Source organism: Ciconia boyciana, chromosome 14 (assembly GCF_034638445.1).
Source record: "Ciconia boyciana chromosome 14, ASM3463844v1, whole genome shotgun sequence".
NCBI lineage: Eukaryota > Metazoa > Chordata > Aves > Ciconiiformes > Ciconiidae > Ciconia > Ciconia boyciana.
The window spans coordinates 10,945,244-10,966,644 of NC_132947.1; the positions used below are offsets into that span (position 1 = coordinate 10,945,244).

The following is a 21,401-nucleotide window of genomic DNA, read 5'->3' on the forward strand; positions in this document are numbered from 1 at the left end:
CAAAAATAATATGTAAGATTTCTCTGATACCTACCCCTAAAGGCTTCCCTGGATTAGCCAGGAATTTATGACCATTTGCATATGTCAAAGAGTGTGATTTGGGGAGTGAGATAGGGAGTTGTGGTTTTTTTTCTTCATCTTGGCAAAAAAATCTCCTTCTGTCCTCTGGGAACACCCTTTCCCCTTCACTCATTCCCAATAAAAGCTTGTGTTGGCTTGACTCATCCTTCCAGCCAAAGGGGACTGGACCTCTTTCTCTCTCTCTCTCCAGGACCCATCAGTGTAGCTTCTGGTCTGGATCTTTCGATACAAGTTGCCTTCTGATAAGCAATACTGACTGCAGCACTTCCAAGCCCTTCTTGCCTGGGGGTTCAGAGGCCAAGCTCAAGACCTGCATTCAAATCAACTTACTTTATCACAACAGACTGCCACTAGGGTACCACAATGTTCCATAACACTGATACAACAATTCACCTGGATCTACAGTTAACGGAGCAGTGTGCAGTTACGAAATCCTCCATAGCATCTACTCTGATAGTATTCAGTAGGCAAGGATGAGCAAATGCTCTGATAAAAGGGACTTAACATTGCATATATAGAAAATGTTTATAGAGAAGATTCTGCTTTATAGGTAGGGCTTGACTATTAGCAATTTCAGCATCGTTTTTCTTCTGCCCTTGCAAGATTTATTAAAAGAAAAATTTGGGGGGGGGGGAGGGGGCTGACCCTTCAAACCCTTACACATGATCCCCCGCATCAGTAGGAGCCTTGTTGTATTTTAAAATATTAAAAGCAAACTAATTTTGTAGTATTGTGATTCCAGCATGATGTCTCATTGAGATAGTCCTATAGAATTGGGAAGCATAGTAAACTAGAGAGCTGTGTTCATTTCTTGACACTTTTGCTACTGTCTGGTGTTAGATCTCTGGGCTTGACACATCATCTAAGGGAGTAAGATGGGAAACAGATTTGAAGAGGGAGAAAGGGTGTGCTGTTCCACCTGAATGCTTTGGTGAAGTTAGTTAAACTCTGGCTCAGTTGATGTTCATATGCGTTGTTTGCGGCAGCACAACCTGTGGATTACTGGAGAAATAGGGGATGGGAGAAAATCAGTTACCTAAAACTTTTGCCAGGGAATATTCCAGTTACACAAATCTGGAATTGCTTTCACGTAGATGTTCTACCTGAAACATCATGCTGTATACATTGATCATGTTCATAATTTGAATTTTGTTTTATTAACAAAGAAGTAACCTGTGAATTCATTAAGATGCAAATTTTTAACACAAACAAAACATCCAACATAAATCTCATTTTATAATAATAATAACAACTAGGTGGAATTTATGTAAAAGCTGAGACTTCTACTGAGGTTGCCTGTGCTGTCTCTGCAGATAGCAACAGGTGTGACAAGCAACCAGCCTATAAAACTGGTCCAGGTACCGCAGACCACCACCTATATTCCAACTACTCAACCCACAATTGTAAGTACAATATCATCATTTAAAGTCTGCAGTAGTACTGTTCCTGGCATTAAAATTGCTCAGTATTTCTGGGGGGTTGTCTCCATCTGCTGTTCTATCAAGATATGAATTCACTGGTATAGTCTCAACTTGCAGTGCAAAATGTCTTATTTTGCTGTGCAACATTCCACGCTTTCATTTCATCGTTCATTATTACAAGGATTCAGAAATTGTCATTAAGTATAGCAAAGGCACTGAGAACAGTCAGGCTTCCATTTTACATTATTATCTTAGTTATTTGTCCGTTTCATGTATATACTTGACCACAACATCAATGTAAATATATAGAATTCATTTTAAATATCTTTTTGTCTATGGTATCCTAAAGAGATTTAATTAATTATGAGCTATGCTTGATATTCCTTTGACATCGCAGTAACTATGAAAAAAAAAATGCATTCAGCAGTAGTGTATCTCCCATGAAGTCTTGCACATTAGCGTTATGAAATTATGAGAAATAGCATTGGCATCAGACCTGTTTTTTTCCATCAAAGACTTAACCAAGGACACTTGAATTCCCTAGTGTCAGTCACAGGAGGTGGGAGAGAAGTGAGTTCAATTTTTCTATTTTATGTACCATAATAAGAATGCACCCATTCTTTCAACTGGTCGTGTTCTGCAGTGCTCACTTCAGAGTCAGCATGGCATTTGAGCTGACATCCTTCTTACCAAAAGGAAACACGCTGGTACTGCACTGGTAACTGAACGGCATGCTCTGTCTCAGTGGGGGGTTCACCAGAGAAGCCCATGTGTGGGTAACTTCAGTTCATTTTCTGACTGAAGTTAGATAATTTATAATAGTAACTATGTGCTAATTTAACAGTGTACCTTAATCACGCTGTGATTGTGAGGCCTGATTTGCTATAGAAGTTACTCTGTCCGTCTCTCTCCTTGCGTACACACACCCACGTGCGCGTGCACACCCCCCCCGCCCCCAGCTGCAGGATACATGCCTCTGTGTGTGTGCGTCTATGAATACACGCACATGCACACACACGTACAGTATTTCACAGCCATTATATTCCACACAAATGTTATTGCTCTTAGTGGGGATCATGACTTTTCACATTCCTAGCAGCATTTTAACTCGACTCATTTTGTCTCAACTGAGAGCACTGTGCACCTTTGCAGCATTGGCCCTAAGTTGCTTGGACTGAATTACCATCACAACAAGATTTTATATGTGTTTTAAAATCAGTAGCAAACATCAAAGGCGTTAGGCTCTGTTGTGAATAGCTGAGAGTTTGTAAGATCGTAAGGTGGTTTTGTGTAATATTCAGAAAAATGGCAGTTTACCTTCATCGGTTTTCTGTAATACAAAGTGTATTGAGTTATGTGAAGCATCATTGGAACGTCTGAAAGGTTTCGACCTTTATTTGTGCATGTTTAAAACTTTGTACACATTTGCATTAGTCTTGCACAGCTACAGACACCTCTGTATTCTAATGACTGCACGTGCAATTTAAATAATTTGAAACCTTAGTGCATGTTTAATATGTATGCAAAATGTACATATGTGTAAAACCGGCAGAGGTGGAAAATTTACCTCTCAGGGAATGATCTTAACACGTTTAAGGAGTCTCGCACATTCCATCTCCCGATCACTGTAAGAACTGAATAATTTTTTCATTTGTGTAAGTGTGTATATTTAAAAGGCGACTGTGGCAACCTTGATTTCCCCACCTGTAGTACTAACAGTGACCTACGTAATGGCTTCTTTAGGGTTCAATTTGCACTTTGTTTCCAACTCGGAATTTCTTCCTCTGAACAACTTCCAGTGTATCTTCTGGGTACCATTTCCATTGAACCCTCTATACACATCTGAAATAATTACAAAATGGCAGTAATCTTGAATTTATTCAGCAAATTGGTTCCATGTTTGGCTTTTATTCTTTCTGCAGTTAAAATAATGTAAAAATATGAATCTGAATGGTCTTTGCATTCCAGGGAATGGAATGAGTAGGCTTCTGGAAGGCACAGACTTTGTCACAAAGGAGCTGATAAACACTCTAGGCTGTAATCCATCTCAGTAGGGATACTCACAATCTTTGTTGAATACTATTAAGACACTAATGTGGGGAAACAGTGGGCTTCAGTGAACTTGTATTTCTTCTTCCGTGTTCTCTTTGGAATGTCACACTACCGTCGGGGGAAGATCTGTGCATCCCTTTCAGATTCCTCAAAATCTCACTTCCTGTTTCTTCCACCAAATGTTGTGAACTGAAACGGATGCGTGCGTTTGATCACCAGTTCTGCATCACTGGAATTGTATCAAAACATCCTTGCAGTTTGTATGGTATAGACATTTCTAGACTTTCTCACATTTTTGGAGGAAGGTTAAGATACAGACTTAAGATTCAATAAATCCTTTTCCAGATCTTCCAGAGTGATGTGACCGTGACCAGATTGTTTAACCAGATTCTTGTGCCTTTGTCTCTGCATCTGTAGAATCAATTACCACCTATAGAGATGTTCTGAAACTTCATTTGTCAAGATTTATAAATCATGATCTGTATGATGGAAGTGAAAAGTTTATTCTATATTAATATTTTTACAGGGTGTATAAGACAGTTCCCAGTAATGCTGATGTTTTTGTTATTGATTTGTGCAAAAATTAACTTAAGTACTTTTTTGTTCAAATGGATGTTCTTTGTTCTCTTCTGTGTGGACTGACTGCATGGGGGAGTTCCTTTTGGGGAAAAAGATTTAAGTATGTGTAACAAGAATATACTTATAAACAAGGGTATTTTTGTACTCCAGTTTGATTTATCAAAACTTTTTCGAATGACAAAGGATTTTCTTAGCCCTTTTTCCTCTTCCCATGTATTAGTTTGGGGGAAATATGTAACTGGACGTAGTAACTATGAAAACCTAATTCTCCAAGCACAGACAGAGTGTGTACAGTACCTATAGGACCACCTGTCCCTGTAATTATACAGTAGGAATAGTAATACAGAAAAACTCTTGGCTATAGGGAAGTAATACACTACTTTCTACCCTGGAATGAGGTAATATTGTGGTAATAAAGGTATTAATTCTTGCACAAAATTGGAACTTGTTCTGGATTTTCCCTGGAAAATAAATCTCTATTTCTGTGGTCATGTTTATGTGACCTTTAACATAACAATATGTTTCTCTTGGTTTTAATCCACAGACCATTCCTGTAGTGGTAAGTCCTTCTGCTGGGACAGTGGCAATGAGAACTGGAGTTCAGTATGTTCAGACCACAATGCCAGTCCAAGTACGAAGAGTCTAACTGCTAACAAGAAGTCCATACAGTTGTTGGAATAAATAAATCTAATAGAAATGTGAAAAATAAACACAGTTCTTTGGATTAACCTCAAAGGTTCAGACTTTAGCTTTGTATACGTGTACAAAGCATTAACTACACTACATTAATGTAAAGCATTAGCGCTGGCTTAGAAAAGCTAAGGACAGGTAAGATCCGTATTAAATCTATGCTTCTTTTGTAAATAATGTACAATTTGTGGATGTCATTAAAGTTAGAGTACCATCTCCTTTTTATATTTGTATTGACTTTAACTTATAAAGAGTGTTTGAAGTTGGAAAAGGAGGGCTTAAAACAGCCTTATCACAAGCTAACACTGAAAACTGGTCTTGAGAAACTGCAGTTACGCATCAAATAATATGATCATGAGAATCTGAACAACTTGATTTGGATTTGGATTGAAAAAAATTTCTGCACTTTGAAACTCTTGTAGAATTTCTTTGAGCAACCAAGTGATGAAGAGTGTCTTTTTTCTGTTAATTGTAGTAGGCAAATTATGGCATTTCCAATCTGTGGACCTGAAATACACAAAGATTTACATTGTTTTTTACAACGACCGGACTGTTAAAATTTATATTGTTTACAGGTTAAAATTAAGTTAAAATTTCATTCAGTAGAGTATCAGAAAAGTTCAAAAGTGTAATACCAGCTGGTTGTAGCACGATTTCTGATCATTGATGTCAAAGATTGAGAAAAGTCAAGTTTGTTCCTATGCTTCACAGTTCAATTTTCTTTTTTTTAAAATCCTCCAAAAGGACTTTGAACAAGAACTAGGTGTGGAGAAAAACATGGATCGGGAAACATGGGCAAAGGACTTTTGATGCTGGGCCAGAGCATGTATTATTTATATGATGGAATTTATGTTTTTATGTAAGCATGAAACAGTACAGTATGAGAGAAAGTAACCCATGAAAATGCTGTCTGTTACACTTATACTGTAGTACCATTTTGTATGTTGTGTAAAACGAAAGCATTGAACAAAGCAAAGGTGATGTATGTATATGAGAAAATTAATTGTATGATATCATTCCAGTACATTCTGTTGTACATTTGAGTCATGTTGATTTCTCCCATTGTTTATAAAAGAATGCGGTTTGTACAGTCTCCAGCTAGTACCCATATTAGAGGGAAAAAAGTATTAGAAGAAAAAAGCAAGAACAGAATATTCGTGAATTGCAGTTGTGTCAAAAATAGCCTAGCTGGCCTTATTTGTGAAGCATAATTGCTTTTAGCATATGGAAGTATTTTTTCACATTTTCTTTGTATAAAATTTGTATTAAACTTAAAGATCTTTTTTGACAATTGTGTTTCTTTGTGACTATGACAGGTGACACACACAATATGCTTTGGGTTTCTCAGATTTTTCAAGAAACCTCACAATTTTTTTATTAAACTGTTTTAGAAAAATGTTCTGTGTTCCTGGATGTCCAGTTTCGTTTCAGTCTGGATGAATGTTCATTTCTGCACACTCTCCAGATCACAGATAAGTTCATTTATGTTGGGATCTTGTGTCTCAGAAGCGTGGGACCTTTGAATCCAAGCCTGTCAAGTTTGAGAAAAAACAATGCAGCGCTGGCAGTCTGTAAACAAGAAGCCATTTATGTATAAAACTCAGTAGCATCCATTTTCTCTCGGTATTAACAGCAGCAAAGGTCCATCGCTGCTTGTGTTACATTTATGTGTTGGTTGGATTGGGGTTGAACCGATACGCATAGTCTTGTTGGGTGTATTTGTGGGTTAGAAACGGGGACTTCCATGATGAGTACGGTCGTAGCCCTCTGAGAAGGCATGAATTGGGCAAGACTGCTGTGTGTGTCTTAATTATCTGTTAGAAGAAAGAGGGAGCTAATGAAATAGTTCACTGTAAAATCTTACTATGAATATTGTCTTAAAGTTCCTACTCCTGTAGGTACTTTGGTACATGCATTTGTAAAACAACTGAAGTTAATGTTCCCAGTGCTACCACTAAAAGAAAGGCACAAATCTTGAAAGCGTGAAGTGATGTTTTGGCCTTCCTCACATAATTTGAATGCTGGTATCACTGAAACAAGCTCTTGTGTTAGGAGGAAGAAGGAAAGAGATGAACAAGTGAAAAATTGTGATCAGAAACCACACTGCTTTCTGAAGCCTGTTTCAACCTATGTTTTTTTCTTTTAATGGGCATTGTTTTTTCTATAAGAGTTCTCTTCCCTCGTGAGAAATAATAGGTGACCAAATCCTAGTAAAGATTTATATAAATATAAAATAATAACTCCCAACAAGAGTTATCAGGTCAAGATCAAGGTATCATCTTGGATGTTCTGGTGGCTGTATTTTTTCCACATTTTAGCTAGTTACAGTATGAAGTTCATTGTTTTTCTGAAGATTATGTTGTGTTAACTGAAGTGAAGGAAGAACACATCTCTGGCTTGGACACTGCGGGAGGAGATTATGCTGATGTGGTATGAATTTAAAAGATAGGCTGTGACTTTAAAGTATGATTGAATACCATGACGAGGCATAAGCTGCATCCTTCACTTGTGTCTAGAGTATCCCTCTACCCTACGTAGTGTATCCCTTTTTTATTTCGGTCCAAGGATTTGGGGAAAAAATACTGTCCTGGGTCTGGAATTTCTACCTCCTTCTGGTGGTGAAGGGTCATCAGCTGCGGTACCTGACTCAGTCCTGGATTGAAGACAGAGATTGATGGCTGTCCTTCATCGTCTGCTGCAAAGGGTAATGCCAGTGATCAGGTGTTGAGTTGATGGGGGCCAGGGGGGGTAGTAAATTGTAAATAATGAAAAGCCTCTTTGGCCGTATACCATCCTGGGAAAACTTGTTTTCTCCCTTCAGCTACAGGTACTGGGTGTCCCTCAGGTTTACCATCCTGTTATAACCTACTGAAAGACATGTGGGCACATTACTGCCGATTCCTCTGGTTTTGGGGACTAAATTGTCTTGGAGTTTGAGCTTAGAAATCTCTCTATTATCTTCCATTATCATGTGGGCCTTCAGTTAGGAAGAAGGAGGGGAGATTGACACTGGTGTTCCTTATCTGGGCCAGTCAACTCCAAAGCTTTACCAAGCGGTGGCAGTATTTTCCTAGTTGTAGTGTTACTTCAGGAAGGCCGGCGCTAGTCCCGCATTCAAGGTGCTCAGCGGTTTTGGTTTAGCCCCCAGATGGTATCATCTGGATGGAGTTTACCGTAGCAAGGTTTCATCACGGAAGCCTGATGTTGGCGTAGGGACACAAGGAGCAGACACAGCTGGATCAGCGCCACACAGCTGTAAGTGCTGCAGCAGCCGCAGCCTGGCTGGCAGTTCTGGCTGCAGAGAAGCCGTTACGTTCAACCTGGAACTTTGCGGTCTGGCTGTGGCTGCAGGGGTTAAGAATTTGCCATCAGTTGTCCTGTCACCTTCTCGTGCTGGTGCTTGCTGATTTAACTTTTCAGCGCTTAAATCATAGAAATGTAAGTGCTTAGAGTGCAGAGGAATGTGGAGCAGCCAAGAGGAACATTGCCCATCCGGAGCCATAAGCTCCTAAGTTTTTCATCCTCCTCAGTAAGGCTGTGTCTGTTCAGAAGGGGTGCTATAGGTTCTGCTATCCATGCTCAGTCGAGGCTGATCTACAGCCCATGAGTGCTGCATTTTTCACACTTTACATGGACAGGTGGAACCATGGAACCACAGTCCACCTGAACAGTTACCCTTTCTTGGTGAATTGTAGTGGCTAGTTTTTAAAACGATTGTACAGCTGTACCGTAATTGAAGACATTTCTATTTTTCTTCCTTTTTTAAAAATCATTTTTATACAGAATGCCACTCTTGGGTACTTGTCCAGTGCCCAGTGTTAGCTCTGCTACTCTTGCCTTATCTGTCCAGTTGTGTACCTCACAGGAGAACGGCTAAATGCTGAGAATTTGGGTTTGTTTACCTAACGTTCCTCAGGCAAGAGGGCTGTGACTACAGAACTTTGCCATGGGCCTCACAAACCAAGGTTCCATCCAGCAGCTCTGGGGGAGGAAGGAGGTGTGCGGCACGCCAGAGCTGGGGCTGGCTGAGCCCGCCTGCCCTTGCGTCGCCGGACGGGAGAACTGCGTGAAAAACTGCAGGAAATGGGTGAAATGGAGCAATCGCAATGTGTTCTTCCATCCCCAGTGATGCCGTATGCTTTTGCAAGTATTTTCTTTGCAGTTTTCTGGTCATTTGACAAAAGGCTATATTCTGTTGTTGCATCTGAACTATTCAGAGCTGGGCAAGGCCCCCCAGCTGTGATTTTTGTCAAAGCTGTTTTCAGAAATGGTTCAGATCCAGGTTCTAGTTTACCAGAATGACTGGAATTTTGAAGACAGAGGCCTAAGAAGATACTCTCTTTTGGCGTGTGTCATCTCAATGGGTTATTTGGTTGTTAAGAGCTATATTTACTTTGTGTGGCACTCCACGCCTTGCTGGAAGCGGTAGTTGAGAGCAGCTGGGTGGAGAGACCCTAAGGATAAGGTTAATGTGGGGAAGAAAAAAAGTATTTTGTTTCAGTCCTTCACCCGAGGAGGATTCCTGCGGGGAAGAGCAGGCGTGTGGTGTGACTCAGTCCCTGCGAAACTCAGAGTTAGGCTTTTGCAAGAGGAGTGCATTATGTGGGTGCAGCATGGCAAGTCATGCTGTATAGGCTCAAAGGATGTATATATATGGATACTGCTCACCAGATACGGTACACTGAGCTAGGAAACGTACCTGAGCTTTAAGCCAGGCCAAAGCATAGGCAGAACTGAAATCTGACCCGCAATTCAAATTTGTAAGCAAAAGGCAGTCTTAGAAACAGGAGCAGCAACGCCAGCTCCATTAAATCCCTCTCGGAGACAGCGCTTGTAGGGCCCAGAGGTGATGGGAAGAGCAACCATGCCCAGAAAAGCTGTTTCTGATCCCTGTCTGCTGGGAGAATTCCTCCACTCCTGATGCCCAGTGACAGCACAGGTCATGAATCAGTCTCCATTTCTGAACGATCTTCGTGTGGTTGCAAGTTTTCCAGTTAAGTGTGTTGCTTCTTTCGTTGCTTCTCATTTTAAGTGTTCAGTAAGTTCCCTGTTCTCAGGACAAAAGGCCTTCACAACTGAATTTGCCATTGCTCTTTGCTCATTTTTCAACAACATAGGTAGCTGAAACTTAGGAAAAGATAAAAAATCTCCAGGTTTGTTCTACTCACATTTTACATATTGAAACAAATGGTATGGTTTTTCATCAAATTTTGTCTGTTAAAAATAAACTATTATCTTCTTATTTAGAATCCTGGCATGCAAGAAAACCTTACGGTGAAAAGTGGAAGAGAAAGGATACTGTGAATTATTATGATAAATTTTTGCATAGTACCTTGTGAGTCTGTTGAGTGTTATTAGATACGAAGCTCTGATCACGCTGAAACTAATTAACAGTTCAGGGATAAAACCTTGGCTCTGATGAAGCCTACAGCATATTCCTTAAGAACAGCTACAGTAAGTGAGGAAGGTCCTTACCCGACAGAGAAGAGAGGATGGAGAAACCTCAGAAGGAAAAGGTAACACAGCAACATTAAACACTTCGTGGAAAAGTGGGAAGAATTGCTCTGGCCCTTAGAACCCACTTCTTGGGATGACAGCCCATGGCACGTATGTGTGAAGTCGTTGTTTATCTCTGTGAAACTGCAGTGTTTCAAAGCGCTGCAGCAGACCGTCAGCACGTTGGTGCTCTTACAGCAATAAATCCTGCTGCATACTTCCAGTAAATTGGCATTTGAAACTCCATCCTTTCCAAAAAGCAAGTAACAAGTCTATTACTGCCCTTAATTTTGTAATATAATAACGCAAGGATGAACTACATCAGATCGTTCTCCTGTCTCTTGAGAAGTTTCTGGCCCAAATAGGCAACCTGAATTATGCAAATTTTTCATTCATTGCTCTAGCAAATTATTGAAAATGTGAACAGTAAACATGTTGTGAGTCTGCAATAGCCTGGAAAATACCTTTAAAGTGCTGTAAAATATTTTAAAAACAGTTTGCAGTGTGTGCCTTTGCCATTAACTTAAATCCAATCTGTATTATAAAAGACAAAATACTCACTCTGCCTTGCACTGTTGGGGGGGAAAAAAACCCCAAACAACCCCAAATCAGCAGCTGCTCCTGAGGAAAAACCAGAATCTGGTTTCCTTCCTTGATTGCCTTCTTGCCTTGCCACATCAACGGGGGAGGCTTTTTGCTGTTCCTGATGGGCTTTTTAGCGTTTGTACATTGTGCTTACCTGGACAGACGAAAATGGAGGCAGCACAGATGGCTGCAGTAGCCTGGCACAAGGCGGCTGCTCTGATCAGCGGGTGTTAGCTCAGTCCTCACTGCTCTGGTGATACTGTCCTGTGCGGGTGCTTAGAGTGGAAGGCTTATATGCTCCGCACTAACCCTTAGCTTTGCTCTGTTTTGCAGTACCCGCTGTCTGCTTGAAAATTACTTGATTTTTCACCCGTCTGGAACAGGGTCCGAGGTGGCTCTTCTGCTCTGCTACAGCTGAACAGGAATGAACATTTTAAAAGGTCTGCATGACATGATGTGAGGTGCTGATTGTTACTACTTCTAGCATTAGCATTTTAAGTCCCAGATTTTTCAGAAATAAAATACATGTGTCTGTGGCCCAAGTGGTGGCAGAGGCTCACACTAGCAATGTTCACCTTGGCTGCCAGGTGAGACTCCGCTTCCTTTACAAAAGATCACGAAACCTGTTAAGATTATGGCATAGAAAGGATCTGCACATGAAATTATGGGAACATTAGCAATCGGGAATTGGTAGTTTTAAAAAGCTGATTTCTTTTACTCTGCAGCATTGTATTCATATTAGTTATCTGTAAGGAAATGACAGAGCAAAGGATACTCCTGGAAATGTGATGAGTATGTCACGTCAGTGTACAGGTGGTGGGTTCTTTATTTCTTGTTTGGGAAAGTATTTTGGTCCTTGAAGTGTTCAAAAGGAGCTGTGATAGCACCTACTGTGCCCTCAGGCTTACAGTCCCAATCAAGACTTCAACCCATATTCTCTCACCAGATATATCTGCCACGTCCCCTTTTCTATTTAAGACACAAAATGTCTGTAGAGGTTGAGACATGTACTAACGTACTAAACATTTTTTGACAGAACAGATTTTGGTGTTGGCTGTACATTTTAATAATGGTACCAACATGACTTGCTTGGTTTGTTCACCTCAGATTCAGCTATACTGCAACTTATTTGGGAACCTTGTCACATCATAGTTGTACTCCAGTCTGGTTAGGGATGCGACTAAGAAAGGATTTTATGCTGTAACAATGTAGAAATACATAAAAACACAGACAAAAGAGCTGAGCAAGGCCTGCACGTGTGTGCGCGTGTGTTCCCAGGCCTTTTGTATGTTCATGAGTAAGAAGTTGCTACGGATCCCCTGTTCTAGCCATCACAGCTTCTCTGGAAAAAGTAAATCCTGATATTGCTGTAGTGAGAGATGAACATGTGCCATGATGACCGGAACGAAGCGGTACGCCTGTCTGACAAACAAGTGTTCCTAATGCCAGTGTACACCGCCCTCATCAGCTGTGTTACCTGCCGGTAACACAGGTAAAAATCAGCTGGGAGGAATACGGAGAAATCACTTATAGCAATGGTGCGTGGAGCATGAGCAGGCACTAACAGAGCACAGGCCTCTGCCAAGAACTTTGGAGACAGAAACAAGAGAGCCTGAGAATCTTTAAATACATTCAGTAAGCAAAATCTTGCTAAGAAGCTTTAGGAAAAAAACATCAATACTCAAATAGGGCAGGTGTTAAATTTGGAATTTCACGGAAGGGCAATTAGCTGACTGACAGGGTGTTAAAAGCTGAAGTTGTGCTTTCTTAGGAGTCTGCCATCCCTGGCATTTGTTCCTCTTTCAAAGGTTTTATTTACAGGTGTGCTTATCTTGCAAGCATCTGTCAATTCTCCATTTGAGTTTGATTTCCTTGACGTGTGATGACACTTCCTATTTGTGACAGTCTTACAGCTGGAAAACCTTCAGGGAAAAATTCTGCCAGACTTGCTTCTCAGCAGGCCCCGAGACAAGCAACACCTCTGCTAGAAAAATCACATTTTATTTTGTTTTGTGTTGTACTCGGCCCAGAGAGCAGCTCTTTGCAAATGCCTCCAAAGCATGTACTTAAAGGATGTTTTTGTTCATGCCTGCTGTTGACAAGTATAGCTAACATGTTTTACAGCTGCTGCATGGCTGCTACCTCTTGAGCCAAAGACTGAGATCAGATTATTTTGAGATCAGATTTTCTGTTTTAGTCTGGCAGAAAATCCCCTCTCAGTTCTAGTAAGGAATCTGTTTCCTGAGGTAAAGGTTTCTAGATGTCTGGAGTACCACTCAGGCTTGTGTAGCACTTGTGCCACACTTGTAACTTGTGCAACCCTTACTTGCTTGATCTTGATTCACATGTGATAGATAAGGGGATTGTATTACTTGCTGCATCTCTCTCTGTTCCAGTGAGGCTCTGATCCTTCTGAGGTTATCTGGTGCCACAGCAAGCAAGAATGAGCAGTTCTGAAAGTGAATTAGAGATTCATCCAGGCCCAGAGAATTGAAATATTTTGACAGCAAGAATTAACAGGCCAGCTCAGCAGAAATCCTAAAGCTGAAGCTTACTTGTAGATGCATTTATTTACATAAAAATAAATACGCACAGCTGCAGTATTTGCTTGCCCTTTATCTTCCTTTGCAGGACAAGTTAGATTTGCCGAGTGCTCATGTTCTCTCCCAGCGGACACAGTCACCGACTGTCTTCAGCCTTTGCCCCACCGACAGACAGAATAGCTGGCTACAGACTCTATTTTGCACCTGAGGGGCTCTGTTCAGAGTCCTTCAAGCCTAACCCCACCTTGAAACGGGGAGTATGTATTCTACGTATACCTCTAGATCCAAGAGTGGCTGGAGAGAAGAGAAGGCAGGTAATCTAGTCCCCCAGAATGTAAACATGTTTTTATTTAATGCCTTTCACTCATCACAAGGTACTTTTTTCCCACCCCCAACCCCCAAAACCAAGATGGCAGCATAAGGCACCGTGTAGACACATGCACAGTCCACATACCATCTATGTAAGATTTAAAAACACAGCTACAGTTCTTACCAACAGTACCATGTGTCCTTGTTATTAATGTACACAATATGATTTTCCCCAGAGTTTGTCCTGGAGAAATGAACTATTAATTTAGAATGGTAAGACTTTCCCCACCCACCCACCCCAAAAAGCCAGATTAAAAACACAGGTACAGAGCTTAATACCAGAGTAATGAGATTAGTTCATAAATTAAAAAAATACAAAAAAAAAAAAAAATCAACAGTTTCACTCTTATTTTCAGAAAGTCCCATGTGATGTGATGTACTGTGCAGAGACTCCTTACTATGTCCTCTTCCCCTTTCAAAAGCAAGACAACTGACAAGTAGACCCAAGACTTCTAGTATTTGTCGTTGATGGCAAAAAGGCAGTCACAGCTCTATGCATCTGGCTTAACCATGTAACTGCAGGATCCCCAGCAAGTTATCTGAAGGCTTTTCCTCTGTCCAAAGGAAGAAGGACTTGACACAATGCTCTTTGGCTGCAAGTTCTTAAAGGCTTCCACTGAAAGGGTTCTCCTTCAAAAAAAAGAAAAACTGCAGTTGCTGTGGGATTTTTTCAGTAAGAAAATGTTGAGGAATAGGTGGAACCGATGTAATAGTTTGAGTGAAGCCCTCACAGTGCTAAGATGTTGGGGTCTGCTACAAATATTCAAGTTCCAAGGCGTGCCGAAGAGCTTCCAGATCAGCGTGACAAGAGATTCTCCAGAATGGCATGTTGTGCTAGAGTGAAACCAAAAGAGGGTATTTTTTGGTTTTTGTTTAATACTGAGATCAAAACAACTTTCTTAGTTTGCACCCTCGGGAACAGCGCTTTGTACTTGGGCCACCAGGTTGTCACGGTGTCACAGGCAAGGAGGCTCATCTTAGAGAGAAAGGAAGGGAGCGGGGAGTGTCTATTTGCTGACACGATTCTCCTATGCAGAGAGGAAGACAGATCCTCCACAATTTGGGAGCGTGCTGCTTCAGAGATGATGTAGGATGTGGGCTGATTTTCTGAATGTACCAGCTACTAAACTTTACTCTCCTATTTTTTCATGGATTCATTAGGAATTTTTCCAGAATTGCAGTGCTCCTAGAAACACTTTTCTTCCCACTTAATGATGTTCAGCTATTGCAACAAGTTATACAAGAAGCTTAGACTCTCCAGAAAGCATCATAATCCTGTCCTATAACACTAATTTCAAAGTTGTCCTACTTACTACTAGTGAAAGCTGTTGCCAGTGCTTCACAGACAAGTACAAAATATATATCATGAGATGAAGTTATTGAAATTTACAAAAATACAAACAAAATATAATACCAAGCAGAGTCAAAATGCTTTCTAACAATTCCCTTTCCAAGTTAACTGGACCAGTAGGTCATACTGCATTTTCTGGAAATGCAGGAGCTGGTATCGTTGCTCAGATCAATTATTCATTTAGTGTAACACTGCTGCCTCAGAGAAAGGCTTATATGACAGCTTGTCCTCCAGAAACTTTCCTAATTCCCATTTTTGAGAGACTATCTTATATTCTTCTCCTGCTTCCCTGTTTTTCAATTCATATTTACTGTGATAAATGTAAAGTCATGTATACAAATGTCCAAGTTCTAACCAGTCAGTTCCACTTGAAATCTTAGTATCTGGACAAAATCTGGAAAGGTCAACTATCTGTGACCTACTACATCTTCTTTATATCCGATTCATCTCTTGAAAATGTGACTATACTCTAGGAAAACCAGACTTGCATCTGAAAGAGGACCAAGTACCAACTTTTTTAAGTGCTGTGAACCAAGTGCAGTTCAATTATGCAGGGGACGCGAGATGGGAACTGTGATCTGGTAAGGTACAAACAGTACTCTTAAAGCATCATTGTACCAACATAGTTCTGCAATCATTAGCAATAGCTAGGATCCCCGTGGCTGCTTGCAAAGAGATAACCTCAAAATAATTAGAACTTGCTTTTAGATGTGAAATGCAGCCTTTCTTGGTATGTTCTGGTGAGCCTGGGGTTTGAAATGGATTTCTTACGCAAACCATTAAAGCAGTTTTACTTTAGATCAAAGACACAGCTCATTTGTGCACTTAACATTTTATAACAACATTTGGGCTTGTGAATTTCTTAGCTTCCTCCCAAAATACTGGTTTCTGTACAGTCAGTGATATGTATGCAGTAACAAGCATACGGAAAGCCTTAACTTACAGAGCTTACTCCCCTTCCAGTGTGGCAATAACATTCCTGAGTATTTCATCACTGTAAATAATTCAACTGTAAACATACTGCTTCTAGATAAATAGGTTAGACAAAGCTTTAGAGAATATATACTTCCTAGAGAGATGATTCTGATGAAGGGAGATGTTCCTTTTCCAAGTGTACCTACCTGTGTAAAAAAACTCCAGTGGTTCCAGATGTTTGTTTTACACAGTGTCTATTTACACACCTCTAATGTTTAAATACAACTCAAGCTTCCTTCTGGTATGTTGGTTATCAGTAAACAAATGTTTCCTTCAAGCTATTTATCAGTGTGTATAGAGACAGCAAGCAAACACAGACATCTGAAGCGATTGGAATCCATCGCTCTGCAATTTCACTTTAAAGGGAAAAGTTATTTCCTGCTCCCTCCCCCTCCCTTGGCTGTTATTAAACTCCTTCCATTAAATTATCTATTTTTCTTTCTTAAACGAGAAGAAAACTTGGCCTCCCAGCCACTCCTGTTGTTCAGCATTTACAGATTTATCACTCATCAGACAGGTGAAGAAAAATGACCCATTAAAATGGAGATACTATCAGCGCTGTCGGCAAAACAGTGAAAGGCTCTCTGCCTGCCCCCCCTCCTTTTTTTTTTGTATAAAGCTCAGGTGTGTAGAAGCCTTGACTAATGATTGTCATCAATCAAAGGAGGCAACAGCCCAGCAAAGAATGTGCTCTACTAATGGGAGAGCTGCTTAGGCCAGGAGACACAAGCAAGAGGGCTCTTGAAATCCTGCCTGTAGAAGATTGTTGAACCTTCCCACTTCTTCCTACAGCCAGAGAGCCCTCGCAGCCTTTGATGCAGTCATGTTCACTGACCCACTACGTTTGAAGTATGGCACCGGGCTGTCAAAAGCAGCAGGCTATTATCACTTCATTCCCAGTCATGCATTTTGGACTCTTCTCTGACAACTCCTTAACCCTTCATGAACTAGAGAACCATCTGCAGATTTAGCTAGTTTTCCAAGGTGGGGGCAGGTATTGTTGCTTCCATTGGCTGGGGAAATACACTATAAAAAAAAAGAGGGTTTCTGCTGCTTCGAAGATGACCTGAGATACAATTCTGGGGATACAACATGTGCTGATCACTTTATTTGCTGGGATCCCTTTGTTCCTGGGTTTGTGCACCCAATGGAGCTCAAATTTGCTTGGAAAGCCTTTGCAGGATCTTCATTCAGAATGAGATGAGAGGTTCTCCGGCACAAGATTCAGCTGTATAGCTGAGTAGTTCCTGTGACATAATATTTTGTACATCACCTGAGCTACAACAGTAATCTGTGTGCCTACTAAAAATTACCTAGTTTGCTGAAGATGGGACTCATGCCGTCAGTTCCAGCATCTCAACTGATATGCAATGCTCCTGAAGCAAATGCAGCTTGATCACATTTCTGCAGTCACATCGGGAGCACAAGACCCAGGATGCACAAAGACATCTTGCAAATAATGCTTGACATTAACAAATTGTATTCCTGTCCCTGTAAAGCCAAATAAATGGAGATTCCAGGCAGGCTTCTGTCCTAAAGATTAGGAAATTAAAACTTTGGCTGTCAGTTCTCATGTTGTACAATTCAGTTGATGTACCTGACTATCTTCCTTCAGGTCGTTGCTGTTCTCCGTGTTTCTACCACTCCTGGGTTTCTGTAATACACTGATATCCCATGTGTATGGCGGAAGGTATTCCTTGCTGGATCTCTAGCCCCACCCCCAAGTCACTGTAAGCAGAACGCGAGCGTTGGTCTTCTCAAATTTTGCTTTTATGTCTTCCAAGCTCTAGGGTTCCGGCTTCTCTCCTCTTACAGTCTACCCAAAACAAAGAACCTTGAACTGGTCCCTAAAACTCCAGGTTCTCATTTCCCAATCAGTGGACTGTGGATACTAACGACTGGAGGACTCAATTGGATGCACAGGTTAGTCCATTTAATTCTTTCTAAGGCTACCTATGTCAGTGGGCCATATCTATGCAGTGAGCATGAAATATTACCGAGGGCTTGTTAGTCCTGACCATACTGCTTTCACAGTTTCTGTTCTACTTTGTATTCAGTACATCTTCCCAATTTCATTTTGCTTGTGAAATTAACCACATTGATCCATAAATCATTGATAAAGGCAGCAACTCAGCACTAGTCCTTCTGGTATTCACTCTAATGACGTTACACCCTATGATCTCAATGAGTCATAAATACATGTATGTATATAAGCATATTCTAATAAGTAATTCAAAACTAATTCCAATAATTTGGAATTTACAAAAGCAATATGTGTAGATCAGAAATTCATCCTGCTTGCTCATCTGAGATCACACATTGGAGTTTTCCTTTTCATGTGTTTAAAGCCATCTTTATTAAGCAAGAATGATTCCTGGAACATGTGACACAGCGACTACCTGAAAAATTGCACTAGCTGCCAAGGTGGGGGTATTTACAGTAGGAAATTTCTCACAAGGTTGTTGAGGACTTTGCATATTAAGAAATGAGACCAATTGTAAACTGCTTCAAATGGAGGGAGCTTCATTGAATGCTTAAATAAAGAAAGGGTCATTGAAATGCAAACTTGGAAGAATCCAGCATGGTATCCACAAACTGTACCTTTTTTGCTCCCTGTTCCTCTTCAACGCCATCTCCTATTACAATGTACACGGCTTTCCTTCCAAACCTTTGCATTATTCTTTCAAAACAGCTCTCTTTCCCTAAGCAACAGAAGAGAAGACAGGTTTTTTTATCTGGACACATACAGCAGGTGGGGCTGACATTCAGGTACTGGAAGTGGAGTGGGACCTAACTGAACTTGCTGCTACATTCCTCATTTTCTTTTGAAATTAGAACCTAACTGAACCTTCATCTGAGATGGATTCTCTCCATCTCATGACAGCTACTAGCATTTTCTTTAACAGCCAAGGACTTCCAAGTGCTGCCAGTTTTCCGTAAGCTTTGTGACTCTGATGCGCTGCTTAGACCGGCAGTTGGTAGCCTGATGTGACACTCATGGTTGAGTGCCCTCTTCTGTTCGTTCTGGTTGCAGTAAAAACATAAAAATACAAACCTCAGAGGTTCAAACACTTATACCAGAAAGGACAGAACACAAAAAAAGCCCCAAGCCAACCCTACCAGTATTTATTACTCACACAGCTTCATAAAGCTCGTTCAGCAGACTTGACCCCTCTGCAAGAATAATGGGATCCAAACAGTGTTTCTGTATGTAACAGGTCCAACCAGATTGTCTTCCTCCTAGCTGGCTGCAGCTGAACATCCCACATGCAGAAGATGCTCCAGAGGGTGGGTATTTTTCAGGCTCACTCCCCCGTGGAGACACTTGAGAAGACTCTGGGTTTTTTGTTTTTTGTTTTTTTTTTTCCCAGTCAGTACTAGCTTAAGTGTGGGCAGTCAGGATGTGAACTAGAGATGTGTAAACATGGAGCTAAAAATAAAGCTCATACATTGCTTGTTGCAATCAGGTTGAATGGATGTGCCTGACTTAGGGACAAAACTTCCATCTATCGTCAGTGAGGCCCAAGTTAGTTTGCTCTTACCCGTTTTTGTTGCACTGTAAATGTTTTCAATGGGGAAGACAGTGCCCAGTCCATAGAGAAGCACTTTAGCAAGAGCTGGTATAAGCTGAGTTGTGGTGACCAACACATTCACACAGTTAGGCCTAGAAAACAAAAGTTAGTAGAAGTGGCAATCTGTGTTTCTCTCTTCTACTCAAAACAGAAAGATGCCAGGAAGCAAACCTTTCCTGCAACTGGAAGTTCCCAAGCCATTGGGAGATTATGCAGCTAGAGGCAGATAATGTGAGTACTGGTAAAGTCTTTTTATCAACTTAGGAGAATGAAAAAAACGTAAAACAAACTAGCAGCAGTGATGCAGCCTTACTGCATGCATGCCAGGATCTATTTTGTGTGAATTTAAACACCATGTAGTAATGTCCGCGCTGGGTTCTTTGAGTGAACGTGTTCAGGGATAGAACGGCCCTTTTCTCCCTTTCCTACTCTTTTGTAAATCTGCTCACATGAAAAGTGTGTCACAGATGAGGTAGCCAAGGAAAGGCAAGAAAAAGGACTGTTTTTTCTTTTGCTCAGTTCATCATCTCAAGCTCACCCCAACCCTTGATAATACAAGTCTGGCAAACATGTGGAGACTGGCCTCCCACAGGTTTGGCCAGCAAAGTCCTATAAATGTGTCTCGATTTGTTTAGAGGGGGGAAAAAAGGGGAAGCAAAGGAGATCCTGGGTCAAGCCTGTAGGCAATTCTTTAAGCTGTTCTTACCGGGAATGTATCAAATTCAGCGCCTTCAGAGCATGTGTGAGCCAGAGATCAGTCAGCGCTTCAAGTTCTGCTCTTAACTGCAGCCAGGTTTCCCTCTTAGGAGCTCCTATTAAACCTGTAAGCAGGGAAAGCATCTTTGCAGAAGCACAGAAAGGGAGTTGCATGGCTTTGTATGTAGAATGCCAAAGGGCTCCTGTCTGTGTTCTGAACCTTCTCTTTCCCAATGCCCTTCTCTTGGCCCTGGTGCAGGCTGCTTCCCTTTGCCCACTGCCATGTCACTCCAAGGCTCTGCCATGAGGTACATGAGGCCCGTCTGCAGCACACTCCTATGCTACTGCAGCTCAGCTTCCTTCCTCTCCAGTGGAATGGTATCAGTCAGCTGCGTGCTGTGGGACCTTGTTCAAACACCTTTCTTGGAGTTAGCACAAAGCTCGTATGGGAAGTGAGCAAGAGGATGAAAGAGCTGTGTGTAGCAGGTAGCAGCCTGAGCTGAGAGACATCTGGAGCCAGGATGGTTTTGTTTCTCCTGAAAAGCTGTGCACCATTTCCAGTACATGCAGATACGCTATTCCTGCAACTCAAAAAAAAAATGTTGTGGCGATATTCTGAGTTTTGCTTCTTTCTCTTTCTAGTCAGAGAACTGGCATTGGTGTTCTAAAAGAGAAGCAGAGCAGCCTATTGAAGAACTGTCTGGAACTAGCTGAGATGAAGGAACCCAGGGCATCCTGATATCTGGTGGTATTGTTTTGGGGGAGTTAAGAACAAGCTGTTATGATACAAGAATGCCTTCAGACAGAGACCAGCCATGTGTTCTGTGGAAAAAAAAGCGTATTTAGTTTTGAACTGATGGCTTTCTTACTAAACATTTTGGAAAATTGGAGAAAATTTTGCTTTCCTGCCAAAGAAATTATAAAATAAAGCCCCACACTCAGACTTGAGTCCTCCAACCACTAAACCAGGATTTTTAGCATACCTCCTGCA

At 41.1% G+C, this 21,401-nt stretch overlaps 2 protein-coding genes across 17 annotated transcripts in view; one reads left to right on the forward strand and one right to left on the reverse strand.

Annotated features, from left to right (window-relative positions):
• Positions 1 to 6,180, forward strand: part of ZMYND8 (zinc finger MYND-type containing 8) — a 61,394-nt gene extending 55,214 nt beyond the window's left edge. For 3 of the 9 annotated variants that reach the window (XM_072878937.1, XM_072878933.1, XM_072878936.1), the window contains exons 21-22: positions 1,395 to 1,484; positions 4,678 to 6,179. In XM_072878937.1, the coding sequence (XP_072735038.1) occupies positions 1,395 to 1,484; positions 4,678 to 4,779 (192 nt within the window). In that variant the 3' untranslated portion in view covers positions 4,780 to 6,179. The other 6 variants (XR_012045107.1, XR_012045108.1, XR_012045109.1 and 3 more) reach the window with 6 other exon arrangements.
• Positions 6,181 to 14,067: 7,887 nt separating this feature from the next.
• EYA2 (EYA transcriptional coactivator and phosphatase 2) overlaps positions 14,068 to 21,401 on the reverse strand; it is a 103,325-nt gene continuing 95,991 nt past the window's right edge. For 7 of the 8 annotated variants that reach the window (XM_072879420.1, XM_072879422.1, XM_072879423.1 and 4 more), the window contains 4 exons: positions 20,421 to 20,535; positions 19,685 to 19,806; positions 18,744 to 18,844; positions 14,068 to 14,650 (listed from right to left, as the gene is read on the reverse strand). In XM_072879420.1, the coding sequence (XP_072735521.1) occupies positions 14,570 to 14,650; positions 18,744 to 18,844; positions 19,685 to 19,806; positions 20,421 to 20,535 (419 nt within the window). In that variant the 3' untranslated portion in view covers positions 14,068 to 14,569. The remainder of the gene's footprint in view (positions 14,651 to 18,743; positions 18,845 to 19,684; positions 19,807 to 20,420; positions 20,536 to 21,401) is intronic. The other variant, XM_072879419.1, reaches the window with a different exon arrangement.